This window comes from Hakea prostrata, chromosome 3 (assembly GCF_041222555.1).
Source record: "Hakea prostrata isolate BN-2017 chromosome 3, UWA_Hpros_2, whole genome shotgun sequence".
NCBI classification, from domain to species: Eukaryota; Viridiplantae; Streptophyta; class Magnoliopsida; order Proteales; family Proteaceae; genus Hakea; species Hakea prostrata.
This window is the reverse complement of record NC_142602.1, coordinates 24,214,012-24,227,931: the sequence shown is the minus strand read 5'-3', so window position 1 is coordinate 24,227,931 and position 13,920 is coordinate 24,214,012. Positions and strand designations below refer to the sequence as shown.

The 13,920-nt window shown below is 38.3% G+C and overlaps 2 protein-coding genes and 1 pseudogene across 2 annotated transcripts; 1 reads left to right on the top strand and 2 right to left on the bottom strand.

Moving 5' to 3' along the window:
• Positions 1–842: 842 nt before the first annotated feature.
• LOC149021798 (putative phospholipid hydroperoxide glutathione peroxidase) lies at positions 843–5,701 on the bottom strand. The gene is made up of 6 exons (XM_089149977.1): positions 5,242–5,701; positions 4,937–5,013; positions 4,677–4,738; positions 2,321–2,439; positions 2,043–2,210; positions 843–1,447 (listed from the first exon to the last, which is right to left on the bottom strand). Exons 1-6 carry the CDS (start codon positions 5,506–5,508, stop codon positions 1,418–1,420), a joined length of 723 nt encoding a protein of 240 aa, XP_089006103.1. The 5' UTR covers positions 5,509–5,701; the 3' UTR covers positions 843–1,417.
• A 1,389-nt stretch (positions 5,702–7,090) lies between these two features.
• On the top strand, positions 7,091–8,204 carry LOC149021797 (putative transmembrane ascorbate ferrireductase 3; annotated as a pseudogene).
• Positions 8,205–12,331: 4,127 nt separating this feature from the next.
• On the bottom strand, positions 12,332–13,678 carry LOC149021796 (hydroxycinnamoyl-CoA:piscidic acid hydroxycinnamoyltransferase-like). The gene has a single exon (XM_089147502.1). It carries the CDS (start codon positions 13,676–13,678, stop codon positions 12,332–12,334), a length of 1,347 nt encoding a protein of 448 aa, XP_089003628.1.
• Positions 13,679–13,920: the final 242 nt, after the last annotated feature.

Genomic DNA, 13,920 nt, shown 5'->3' with positions numbered 1-13,920 from the left:
GGGTTAATGGGAATCCGGATCATCTCTCCCCCATGGCTTCCTGACCACAAAAACCAGTGGGGCCCACTGGTGAAAAAGAAAAAGTTTTTTTAAATTTTTTTTCAAAAATGTTTTTCTCCGTGGATCCCACTGGTTTTTATGGTCAGGAAGCCATGGGGGGAGCACTTTATGCTCTCCGTCGGGGGAGCTGATCCGGACTCGGTTGATGGCTGACTTAGGTTTCACGGTGCACTAGTCGTTAAGCATATCTGTTTTCACTCTAGTAAAACTCAGTTGTCAATCTTCCGATTTTTACCCTTCTGCAGTTTCTTTTTTGGGTGCATCTTCAAGTTGAGTGATAAGATTGCTTTCGATTCAGAGACTCCCCATTTAGAGTTAAGACTGCCTTCGTCGTCTTAGAGGCACGTGATGGGGAGTGAACATTTCTTGGACTTTGTTCTGCCTCACTTTTGTTTTTTGGTAAGAGTTCTGCCTCACTTTTACAGTCTACCAAATTGATCTTTGTGCTTTGTCAGTTCGTCTTCCATATTCATTTTGTTCATGTTCGTCATCTAGACGTTGAAGCTACTCTCTTTTTGGCTAATTGTGCTAATTTAGTGATTTATTGGCTTTGGTTTTGGCTATCTCCCCATCCAGTCCCGTTTATCTTACAAATCTCAACTTGAATGAGGGTGGACATTGGATTCCACATCGTTTTCCACATCTGTACCGAAACAGCGTATGACCCTATTTTGGTTGTTGGGAATAAAATCAACACCACAATGAATCACTCAATAGAAATATCAGATCCATTCCTAACCTTTCATAGGAAAAGAAAACTTTCAAGGCCTCAATGAAAATTCTTACTTATGGTCAGTTTATCTGTCTGACACCAAAACAAAACCAAGCCAACAACAGATCAGGCGGAGGGTAAAATGTTCAAAATAGCATTCAAAATGGTTTGGAAAACAGACCACACCACCACCACTCCTCAGTTTGGGCAATTGCACTAAATGTTACAATTGCGAAGCAATGGAAGCGATGTTGTGGTTCGCAGCGTTAACACTGACGCATGTATCAGAGAACGCTGTTTCAGGGCATTGTCGACCAGATCTATCAGCAATTGGGTATCTTCACTCACCATACAGATGTAATCAACATCTTTTATTTTTGGGGGCTAAAAAGATGTAATTTCCATAAGCACTCAAAGTCTAGCAGATGCAATCATGCAGGGCATTTCCCTAAATAGTAAATAACATGCATTTCAAGAAACTTTACCAAACATTATCCATAATTTATGCCACTGGAATTACAAACACAAACTGAACACTCATCTGTGAGTCTGTACATCCGGACTTTTTCTTTAAGATCCTGCATCATATATCCTTCACTGGTAATCTGTAATGCAATAAATATCTGAAGTAAAACTGTAGAAGATTCATGCTGTAACAAGCTTTTGGATGTCCTTCTGCAACAAATAGAATTCAACAGTAATCAGTGAAATATCTACTTGATAAGAGCAAACAGTCAAAAGTACCAAAGCCCAACTTGATAGAAGTGTTTCATGACCATCTTAGCATTTTAACCTCTTTGATTGAATGTTCATGCTCAAAGGCCAAAGCAAATACAAGGAAGCTCATTATGTGTCCACAATGTGCATGTTCACATCACAGTAAGGCGAGGAAAACATTTAACTGGATTTTGGTCAATGGCACCGGATCATCAGAATTTAATCCACAATGAAAAGTTCCATCAAGTTTCCTATTTGCTTTATCCAGAGGGGTATTAAACTGTTCTAACATTTATGCCGTTGCCATTAATCACATTATTTTTCTTCACTATATAGTCAGCCAGGGATAAATTTGGGGTTTTAGAGTCCAGAGTTGCATCATCGATCTTCTGTAATATTGTAATCATCTTAAATAACTTCATGACTACTTTCAACCAGTGTTACACTTTCAGGGGGCAATTTTTATGTGAAAAGTGCAAGGTTTAAGGGAGCAAATTATAAACAAGAAATTATAGAAACCTTGAACATGGAATCAAGGATGAACCAAACATACCTCAATTTGAAATGGTGAGGTTGTGGGAGGATATCTTTCCACAACCTTGCCATTTTTGTCCACCAAAAACTTCTCAAAGTTCCACTTGATCAGGTCCCCCAGAAAGCCTCCTGCACTTGACTTCAGGAACTGATACACTGGAGCAGTAGTTGGCCCATTCACATCAACCTAGTGAAAAGTAAGTCTTAGTCCTGATTTATGCTTTCTCTGTAGCAGTGCATGTGCTGGACACATGCTTTGTGAGTGTATGTGTGTACAGTAGAGGAAGATCGACAAACCTTGTCAAAAATAGGGAATTCGGCTTTAAATCTTGTGCAAGCAAACTGCTTGATCTCAGGATTTGAACCAGGTTCTTGGAACCCAAACTGATTGCAAGGGAAAGCCAGAATCTCAACTCCTTCCATAAACAACAGTTAGGATGTCAGTTGTAAATAAATAATAATGTAGATATTTGTGAAAATTGTGGTTCTAAAGAAAGGACCCAGGAAATCAAAAGTTTGCAAGATGCATGTATGTTTGACCATTGAATCAGATGCAGTACTTATATCTAATCTTCCTAGATGGATCACTTTTATGGCTAAAAGATTTTTTTCGAAGCTACCTAGATTGCAACTTATACATTTACAGTACATGGCAAATTGTAAATAACCCCCAAAAAAAATGTTAATCAACCTCATCTCCTACATCTGGTTAGGTAAAATTTAAGATCTACTGAGACTAAGTAAAAGTCCATTGATTGTTTAAAACTGTTCCTATGTGTGCATGTATTAGGAACCCAAAATTCAAGCAATGCAAATGCTACTGCTGAACTTTAAGTTGTGATTAGACGTTAAATGGATTAAGACTTGAATGGGAATTAATTGACCATGGTAGAATTTGAAAGATAAAAAGTTATAGAAATGACAACAACAGGTGCAAGTCCTCTCAACTCTGGCAGGAACCTGATGGCCCAATTCTTCACTCAATTCTCCAATAGCCCCCTTCTCCCCCTCCTCTCCGCCCTTATTCAGAGTTACTCATTCCTGCCCAACCATTTACCCCCCAAGCCAACCAGCTGCCCCCACATGTCCTTACCACTAACTCATATTGTCCATGGTGCCCATTCTGCCCCTCCAAGTATACACTCATTTCTTTAGTGGTAATGGTCTATCAGGATGAAAACCTTTAAAATCCTACAGATACCATGATTTTAGTGAAGATACAATTGCTGGTAGATGCCAAATCAGCCAAACAGTTCTGAGGTGTGACAGGTTCGTGGACAAGGAGTTGTAACCTTCCATAAATCCCCTGATGTTGGGAAGTTATATAGGACACTATGAGACAGGGAGACCGTGTTTTTTTGCTGTAATTGCATTTTGATTGAGAGACAGAAAACAAGTCATCAAGACTTGTCTATGGAGAGAGCTATTCCAAGATCAAGTTCCAGCACAGCTGCAAGTGGCAAACCTTATTGGCGAACATGAAACAGCCTGAAGGTTTCACATCACATAATGGAGATCATTTAGTACACAAGCTTAAGACTTTCCTATATGGTCTTAAAAGGCTTCTCAACTATAGCCTTCGAAATTTGAACATGCGACCAAGCTTTCTCTTTTCTCTAGAGAAGATATTGATCGACAGATATATGTAAAAACCAAAGGGAGTACTTTCATAAGTTCAGCTTTATATGTTGACGGCATTCTCTTTGTGAACAGTCATTTGAGATTGTTGCATGAGACGAAACAGTTCCTGTCACACTTGTTTGACATGGATGATAATGAGTAAAACATAACACATGGGAGGGAGTTTTTCACACATTGAACCCAAAACATACAGTATGGGCTAATACATTACATGAAAGGCATTTCTTTGTCAGGATGAAATATAGGCCAAGGAGATAATGTAGGTTATCTGATCAATTTCCCATATCGGCAGAGTAATGGACTGTATTCCTGACAAGGGATCACCAGTACTTCCATTACTGTGGAAAGTTATAAGGGACATTTTTGGACAGATGAGGCATGGTTTTTGCTGTAGTTTGCAGGGTCTACCAGTGATCTGTATATTGAGAGAAGGCAATTATTCTAAGGAAAGGAAGTTTTCAACATCCCAAACTTGCAGCACGGACACGAGCAGCATCAAGGTACAAAGGGAGAAGGTTGAACTGGTGACAAGATTATTAGGCAAGTTTCTTTCACTCCTACCTCTTATAAAATCATGTGTATCCTATACTTCTATCAACACTTTGTAGATTTGTTATCACTGATTGACATGAAGAGGAAGAGATAAATCTCTCTCAACACCCCCCCCCCCAACCTTTTCCTCCCCTTCCCCTTCTCTCTCTCTCTCTCTGGTCTTTACCTAAGCATACTTAAGTCCTCCAGATAATAACTTTTGGGACCAACAGGTTCAACAGGAATGCATGCCAGATGGCTTCATTGGAGAAGAAGGAATATAAACAAGATAAAGATAGTAGGGCAAATTAAATCCCCTGATCATGTTGGTGAAAAACCAAACTTTGTAGGAAACAACATAATAACATAAAAATGTGGCCCGAAGAACAGCTCAGCATAAAATCCTAAAAGCACCAGTTTGAGACAACAAAAGAAAAAACTCATAGCATACATTCCCAAGTTTGAAATAGTTCTATCTCACCTTGAGTTTTGTATTTCTCATAGAGGTGCGAGAGTTCCATATAATTCGTTGTGGTTAGACCGCTGAGATTCAAAAGATAGCCCTTCAGTAAGACTACGGGTATATTACCTAAAGATATTACCAAGATGCCATATTAAAGCTATGAAACTAAGCTCATTACAAATCAAAAGGAACACTCTCAAGGTCATCCTGCACCAAGTACTTCCACATACATGAGACTCCCCCCCCCCCCCCCCCAAAAGAAGAAATGTAAGGATTACCATTTTGATGCCACATTTACAACCAGGAGAACCTTTCCCTTGAATTTGCTTAGAGCAACATCTTTCCCATCAATATCCTACATCAAACTCAAATTACATCATCTTTCATTTCCCAATAATTCGTGTTTTTTTCGGGGTGGGGAGTGTAATGAGAATAAACAAATTGCAGTTTGATCGACTAAAAACTAAAAGGAATAGATTTTCTCCACCCACATCAACAAGACTTAATAATACCCAGAAAGATATTCCCCCAGAAAATACAGAAACCAGAAAGCAGTGATACGCAATAGTAGCAAAATTCAAACCTTGACAGTGAAATCATAGATAGTCTTTTCCGTTGCTGCTCTTGCGTAAGCAATACCTGCTGTCTTCTTCTGAGACCTCAAGATGGTATCAGGAAACTGCAAAGATTGAAGGGAAAAGCCATGACTTACAAAGGAAGACTTGAGTCCAAATGGGTTTTTGAAGGAGAAATCGAGAGAAACGATGGAAGGAGTCGTCGTCTTGGTTTGGCTGAAGTTGGGTAAAGGCGCTGTAGTAGAGAAGATGCTAGAGAATCCCAGAGACGCCATTATGTTGTGGATTAGGTGTTGCAGACTTGCAGTGAATCGGAATGCAAGAAGGGTTTTGAAGCTTCGATGGTCTGATCTGATGTGTGGAAGCTACGAATCCACGTGCCTCGTCTGCGAGAGGCTACAGCCAAACCCAGATCGGAAGGGTTCCGGCATTACCTCCATGTGGATGCGAATAGTATTACCAAATTCTACCAGGCTTTGAAAGGAATTTTATTAGCTCCATCCAATTTTTCTCTCACACGAAAAACACATGTGTTTCAATCATATCCAAATGTTTAAATAAAATAAAAAAAAAAATATTTTTATTCTTTAAATCTTCTCTCAATTTATAATGAAACATATAAACATATATCTTTTATTTAATAAAAATAAATAATGTATTTCTTTATTAGAAATAGACCAAGATAAAATTCACACTTGAAAATGACTTTTAACTAATCCATTTACATTTAACATCATCCACAATATTCCTGAAATCAAAAGGAAATGTAACTCTGTTGCTCATTCTCTATATGGGAAGGCAGTTAGTTACCTTGGCAGGAAGGACTAACTGACTACTTTCCACCTTTTGGTTGTTGGATTTGTGTAAGTCTGATTCCTTGTTTTCTTCCTGTCATTTGGAATGAAACTTGTTTCACAAAAAAAAAAAAAAAAAAAATCCATTTACCATTTCATTTTCTTGTAAATGAATGACCAATATTCATTGATCATATTGAAGGTTGGATTAAAAAAGTAAAATATTTATTTTATTTTAATTTAATCTTAACCCTTTGATATAATTATGAACACATGTCATTCAATCATAAAGAAATAAATGATTGCCATTTCCTTCACCACATAATCTCTTGAAAGTAGACTAAATATTCAACAAAAATAATTTTATTATTATTATTATTATTATTATTATTATTATTTTCTTAATCAGAATGATGAATATGTTAAATTCTCCAAAGACATTTTGGAGGCATTAAAGTCTAATTGTACAAGAAAAAAGGAGTGGGAACTGCTACCAAACATGAATTAAACCAAGCTGTCTAGCTCGTCTTGCTAAATGATTAGCACATGCTCGTGCTTGCTCCAACTTCTCCTTTTTTTTTTTTTATTATTATCTAATTTTGAGAATCTACCTTTTTCTTTTGCTGTGATTCATCGTCGTACCAAAAGCTCTTTGATTTTGCAAAGTTTCTTTAATCACCAGAAGCAACTACATTCCCTTTTACAGTAGTCTCTGCAAAAGGGAAAAATATTTTACTCACCTTCTCACCTGTGCCAGTGACCGTTCTTCCTTAATCTAAACAATCCTTTCTCATATAAGGTTTTCGATTCGTGGTGTGTGGAGGAAATTAATTAAGTGATAATACAAAGAATTAGTACTTTGATATAGATGTTCTTCCTTTACTTTTCATGTGATGCCTTGCTGAAGTAAAGGGTTAAACATAAAATATCAAAACCAAAAGACAAAGCAATCTCCAGAACGTTATAGATTTGCATAAGAACCCATATCTACAACCCTGAAATAACAAAACCAATTCCAAGTGTTTCCAGCTTCTCTAGTTTCAGCTCTAGTTTCAGTTCCACCATGACTTTTTCTGACACTGTATGTGGACACCTCTTGGGCATATTAGCGCTAGTTCTCTTGCTAGCATGGCTGATACATTACCGTGGTGGAATTGAACTAGATTCATACCAGGCTGAACGTGTGTTCAATGTAATCAAGCTCATAGCTCTGTTCATAACTCAAATTTATTTGGATTAATATAATGCCCAGTGCACATTATAAAGATTGATTCATTTTCTTCCTTCTAATACTCTTGCAGTACATCCATTTCTCATGTACTTCGGTCTCATCTTTTGGCTGGTGAAGGTATGTATGGCTGTTTGGCTTTGCCCATTTACTAGCAACTGCTAAATATGTCTCTCTGACTAATGCTTCTGTTGTTCTGGTGTACCAATCAAAGCTATTATGGCCTACAACACAGTAACGTCTGCAGAGAGGAAGATTACGAAGCTTCTTAACTCATCCCTTCATCTTATGGCGATTGTGCTTGGGATCATCGGAATCGCGCCTCCTTCAAGTATCACAATCAGCAAGGGATACCAAATATGTATAGCTTGCATTCATGGATAGGCTTGTCAACCTTCATCATATATGGTTTGCAGGTTAGAACCTTAGAAAAACACTGGAAGAGCTACGATCATAAGGGTCTAACTATCCCACCATTGAACTCTCAACATTGCATAATAAATCCTTCCCTAGAACTAACTCTCTTTCAAATACAAGCTCATAGTTAAGAATGTGGGTATGTCTAGAGTGAATTGGAGAAGCTCATACTAGAAGTTAGAGATTACCATTATCTCTTCAACTGAAATGCAAATTGCTTGGTTATCTGTAATTCACATATTTAAGTTTATCTTGTTGGTTAATTTTGCAGTGGATTTTTGGGTTCTTCTCCTTCTGGATTCAAGGAGGCGATTCATCTACAAGGTCATATACTCATTGGCACACCATTTTTGGTAGGGTTCTTCTATATGCGGCAATTGTCATAGCAGAGACCGGGCTAGTGCAGGCAGCAACCCTTTTGAAGCTAAAAACTAGCAATGAATCTCACCTTGTCAACTTCACTGGACTGACAATTCTCATCTTTGGCATTGCTGTGGATCTCACTATTACATACGTGAAAGAAAAATTTTAATTTATTTCTTCTTCTTCTTCCTTCTACTTCCCATTGAAAGAATGTGCCACCTCAGTGTCACATGGAGGAGGGTGAGTCTTCCTATCCTTGGAGGCTCCACCAGCACCTACTGTTGACCCTACTCTGTGGGCTTCTCTCTTGGCCTCACTTTGGAAGTTGGAACATAATCAAAACTTTATGGGCCGTCAAATCACCAACATTAACACCCAACAACATGAGGTGGTTCGCCAGATGAGGGACCTCCAAAACCGGGTCATCATTGAGATTTTGTCTTAAAGCAGTACATGCCATAGCCTCCACCTCCACTAGAGTGTCAGTGATCTAGACTCTACTCATTATTATTGTTTGATTCCTCGGGTTACTCAACTCGGTTTTATTATATTTCAAACATATATTTTGTATTTTATTATGCGTGTTTGTCCACACTTGCACTTGATATTGGGTTGTAATATTTTAGAATTTAAGTACTTTATCAGTTATGCACTTCAATATTTCATTTACTTTATTGTGATTTATGCTTTTGCTTAAATAATAGCACTTGTGTGGATTTATATTTAATATATTTATTGTGTCTTATTCAAGTTAGATTCATCGTGCACTTGTTGATATTAGTTTTCTAAGTTTGTGTTTCACCTATTAGTCACCTCTTTTTTTGTAGAGTCACATATAGACCAATGACCCGAGATGCCCTTACTATATCACATAGAAGTTAAGACTTGTATGAACTAAAGCTCTGACACAACCTTCTGTCACACCCCACCCAGTCGGATCCAGTCATATCCGAATAGCCGTGGGGGTGATACACTGTAGGACCTAAGTTTAGTGACAATTCCATACAAATATATGATATAACAAAATCAAAAGGACAAGAATAAATCAAGTTCAAATCTGAAATATTAATTACAATCATCCGAGACTTTAAATTAAAAGTTAAAACATCAGAGTTCCAAGAAAGAAAGAATGTCTGCAGCAGAAAATGTTCAAGAATCTTGGTAAAAGATACCCTTGCCTCTCTCAAAAGAAATGAAAGTGTAGATATAGAAAAGTGACATAAATGACATAAGAGATTTCCTAAGGATGGTGATATCTCTACTACTACAAATCAGTTTTGTATGAGCAGTCGTGGCACGAGCATGAAGCATCGTGCGCTTCCACTTCTTCCTCAATTATTCCTTCCAAATAGCCTCCTTGCGACGAATCCTCCATTTGAGAGGAATCCTCATAACCTGTAGAGAAGTCTAAAGAACACATACATATAAAGGAATGAGTTCCACAGAACTCAGTGAGGTCAACTAAACATTCATGTCATGCATTCAAGTATACTTTCCACATCATATTCATAGGATAATAATGTAATTGTTGATATAAATAAAATAATGTATGATTATGATATTATGCTCCTTACTCTATCATGAAGTCTCTATGGTAGACACTCATTAAGTATATCACCAATCTCTTTTAGGTGGTCTCAGTCACTCTCCCTCAACAAGAGACATCTATTGGGTTCTCCACGGTTATTGGGTAAAGTCCGTCAAGCCATGGTTGGGGTATAAGTCACCACTCTCTACATCACCGTTTGGTGTGAGATTTGACGCGTGTCAAGGATAATTCTAGGCCTAATGCAAAGTCATACGGTCTTGTACTACATATGTTCCGGATATCTCCCCTCATGCCTAGTACCATTTTGGTTCGATACCTTCCCACCTATAAATGATATCCTCAACATGAGGCATCTATTGGATCTCATTCATTAACTCAATGATCATCTACATATGATGGACATGATGCTCTCCATGTCATCTCATGAGTTGGTTACAGGTCTTGAGCATCTAAAAACTCTTATCTATTATATGCAACCCTATCAAATTATGATGATAGTGGGCCTGCTTGACATATAGAACCCAACCACTGGCATCACGGGTTAATCGGCTTCAATACCCCTATCGGAAGGATAGTAGCACTCATAAGGATATCTAGCCCAACACTTCTAGACACCTAGCATTTATGTACTTAGATCTAGATGCAATCACATAAGGTCACTAGGATGACTGATCAAAATACAAGAGTCATTATAAAGTTCGACAATGTAAGCAAACATTGTGAACTATTTGTGCAAAATCTGATCATTACCCAAGAGATGCCTTTGAATAATATATCACAATATGAAACTTGTTTATAGCACACAGCTACATTAAAGTTTCAGAAATTAGGATTCTGCAACCATTAGATTCTACTGCACTTTCTAATCAAATTTCAGAACATAGAAGCCAATTGTATCCCAAACATCTGAATCTACTACATGTTTTTCTTGGATGTTTCTATACCAACATTTCCTTAGAATCATTACTGTCTATCCTATATATCTTAATGATAAATTGGCGCTTGGTTTTGGTTGATGCAAAGCTGTGTTTGTTGACGCTAGCTTGCACTTCATAAAACTCAACTTTGCATTGTTTTTTTATTCTAGAATGAGAATCAGTCTATGTGGAAAAAGTTAAATGGTCATAGCATGAAGGTGCAAGACAAAACAGAAATAGGACTCCAGAATTCCTTCACTTCTCAATCAAAATATAATTTATTGATATTTTCAAATTAGGAAAAAAAATCTTGTTGAAGCCATGCCAAAATATGCATTTGTATCCAACACTACTTGGCTTAAAAAGAAAGAACCAAAGCATAATGCTCTTGTCCAGCTATGATAGTAAAAGGCACATTTCAACAATTCATCCACACCCCCGAAGATTCATGTTTCAATTCTTATGGTTTTCCAAGGGAAAAGAACAATAAATATTTTTTTGGTAATATTAAGATGAAAATTTGAAATGAACTTTTACATATTCCATTTTATTTTTTGAAAATACAGATTCTCACAATTATCCCTATTCAAAAGCAACATACTTGAATTCTTGTTGCTAAATCTTTGCCTCTCCCCTCAAATTTTTTTATTTCTAGGTCAATAAGCGTTCAAAAATGTATAAAAATCAGTTTACTTTGTATTTAAATGTCATTATCACTTTCTTGTGTCAAATCATGGAGATTCCATAAAGTTCCTTATAACTCACTTTGTTTTATAAATTACATTTTTTTTTGGTAGATATAAATTACATTTCTATGTTCATCATTTGAGAATGATAAAATCATTTTAGGTGAATATTCATGATGGATCCAAACAAATATGTAGTTCAACCATGGCTTTCATGCATGAACTTATTATTTTGTGTTATCCAATATTCCAATACACTGCACACTATATATAAAAATATCCATTGGGGAGATCAATAAGTTTGTTCTAAAAAATATAACTAAAATATTTGAAAAAAAAAAAATTGGTCTTATATTGAAACATCACAAAATACGCGCATTTGCATGTACGTTTCTACTAGTAATTCTAAGAAACTCTCTTGGATTAGAAACTTACAAACATGCAGTAGGTTGTCCTCCCCATTGCAATGCCAAGATTGCCAAATGAAAAACAAAATGTATATATTGAGAACTCATGTCCACATAAAATAGTAGTCCATTGCCATCCAAGAGAGTTTTCAATCTGTGAATTGTTGCCACATATACCTGTGGGTATCTGTTCTTAATTAGAAGATGCTCTGATATAAACTGTATACCTACTTACCTATCTTTAGTGACCAAGTTTAATGGAACAAGAAATGACTTTTAAGGAAGCATATCCTTAATTAGTAGATGTTGATGGTAGATACACATACTTACCTATCTCAAAAACGAAGATTAACAGATTCAGACTTAATTGAGGAAGCATTATCTCATCTCTAAAAAAATGTTAATTAGACATGAAATAACACTGAAACAATAACTTCAATGAACAAAAACATAAAGACAATGCCAAACTCCCTACTACAGCTTTCTGTCTCTTGAACGGATCATCTCTGCTAGCTCTCTGCTGCTGCTGGCGTCCCTCTGTGTTGAGCTTCCCGGCTTCCATTGTCCTCTGCCTCTCGCTCCTTCTGCCTTTGTGTTTTAAATACAAAAAAAAAAGAAGGGGCTGTTGACAAATCGGGGTTGTGGGGTGCAATCTTACGCTCCCACTATGCAATGTTTGGACTTTGAGTTGGATCTATGGAAGCATTAGTCCTGTGAGCGTGAAGTACCAAACATTGTTAGCTATGTTCGTAGAAAAATTTCTTGAAATCATCCAAGTGGGCCACCTGAAGACGTAGGGCCACGATGAAGGTCCCATCTCCCTCTCGATCAGGAATAATGAAGGACTTCCCATCAAACCCAAGAGATCCAGGTCCCATATATATGGGTTTCCCCCAACCAAAATCTGCATCGTAGATCGGTAACCCCACCCAACTCGTGACCGCTAGATTGGGATTTCCGAAGAAAACCCCCTGTGTACAACCAACCGTATGGAAAGATGTCCTGAACGGCGTCAGATCGCTTTGACTCTTCAAAAAATCAACGGTGGATCTTACATACTCATCCGTCATCTTCTCCACCGCTTCTCTAATCTTCGCCGACGCAAAACCCAGCGGCTCCGCCAGCAACTCGCCGGCCGAGCTTGTTGGCGTCGTCGGAAAAGTCGCATTCCCGAAATACCCCTGCGGAAGTGGCGGGTTGAACCGATTCCGGCAATCAACGACGATTCGCAATTTCGTCAGCTGCTCACGTTCATGACTACGTGCCTTGCATGCGCACCTCCACATGTGACCCGCAACCGCTTCGTATCGGCTAAAGGCTCGACCGGTTTTCTCGGTTCGACCCTCATTTGCTTTGCTCTTAAGTTTCTCTACCTCATATTTCGTCAACTTTAGCATTACCACCGTGGTTTCTTTTTTCCTTTCTTCACTGGCATCGGACCGGCCCAGGAGGACCGGAGGCGGTTTAAACTCTATATGATCGAACCGCGGGGCAGATAGTGGTTCACTTGGGTGCAAAACGGTCCGGTCTAAGAAGATCGTCGCTTGAGGCTTCTCACCTCGTGTCACCTTTGCCCATGTATTAACGAACTGAATTCCAGTTTGGCCGTCGACGATGATATGTGAAATGGCAATGCCGATGCCGATGCCGCCGCAAAGGAATCTTGTGAGCTGCACCAGTACCAATGGTTGTTCGTTTATAGGAGTAGTGTAATCAACTCGTGGGATCAATTCTCTGATCTCCGACGTCGGCCTGAAATCTCCGAAATCAGCTATAGAAGCTTCAGATTCAGCTTCAAAGAGCTCAGCTCCAGCGTCATTACAGTCGAGTTCAAGACGACCGCCGCTGACCCAATGAAGCCGGCCGGCTAATGGGTAGTATTGAACCAGAACCCTGCTTAGAGAATCTCTCAAAGTTTGAACATCGGTGGAAGTTGCACCACCGTCGGTGGTGGTTGGTCGATAGAAGTAGATGGTCGGTGCATGGGTTAAGGGCTTAACTTGGTCGGATTCCGATAAGGAGTATTTGCCTGAAGGAGTGGGCACGGAAGGGATAACTGTGTGAGAACCCTTCAAGATCACCATGACTAAGTTATAGCTATTTGATCGACGAGTTCTATGGGGTTGTATGGTTGTCTGGATAGTTCAGTGTTTCATTTATAGAGAAGATTTGAGGCCATGAATGTTAAAAATTCGAGTTTTTCCTAAGTTATACCAAGTGGGTTGCAGGGACAAGATCTGAAAATGGAATAAATGCTGGAGATAAGGATGGGACGTTCAGAGATAAGATTGGAAGATATATAGAACGTCAACTTAAGAGATAAGAT

Bases quoted from the DNA above. Each gene is read 5' to 3' on its own strand.
- LOC149021798 (XM_089149977.1), bottom strand. From the start codon at position 5,508: ATGGCGTCTCTGGGATTCTCTAGCATCTTCTCTACTACAGCGCCTTTA. The intron at 2,211-2,320 runs GTTTGTCGATCT...ACTTTTCACTAG, and splicing joins AATTCCCTATTTTTGACAAG to GTTGATGTGAATGGGCCAAC. The intron at 1,448-2,042 runs GTATGTTTGGTT...TATTTGTTGCAG, and splicing joins CCTCACCATTTCAAATTGAG to AAGGACATCCAAAAGCTTGT.
- LOC149021796 (XM_089147502.1), bottom strand. From the start codon at position 13,678: ATGGTGATCTTGAAGGGTTCTCACACAGTTATCCCTTCCGTGCCCACT.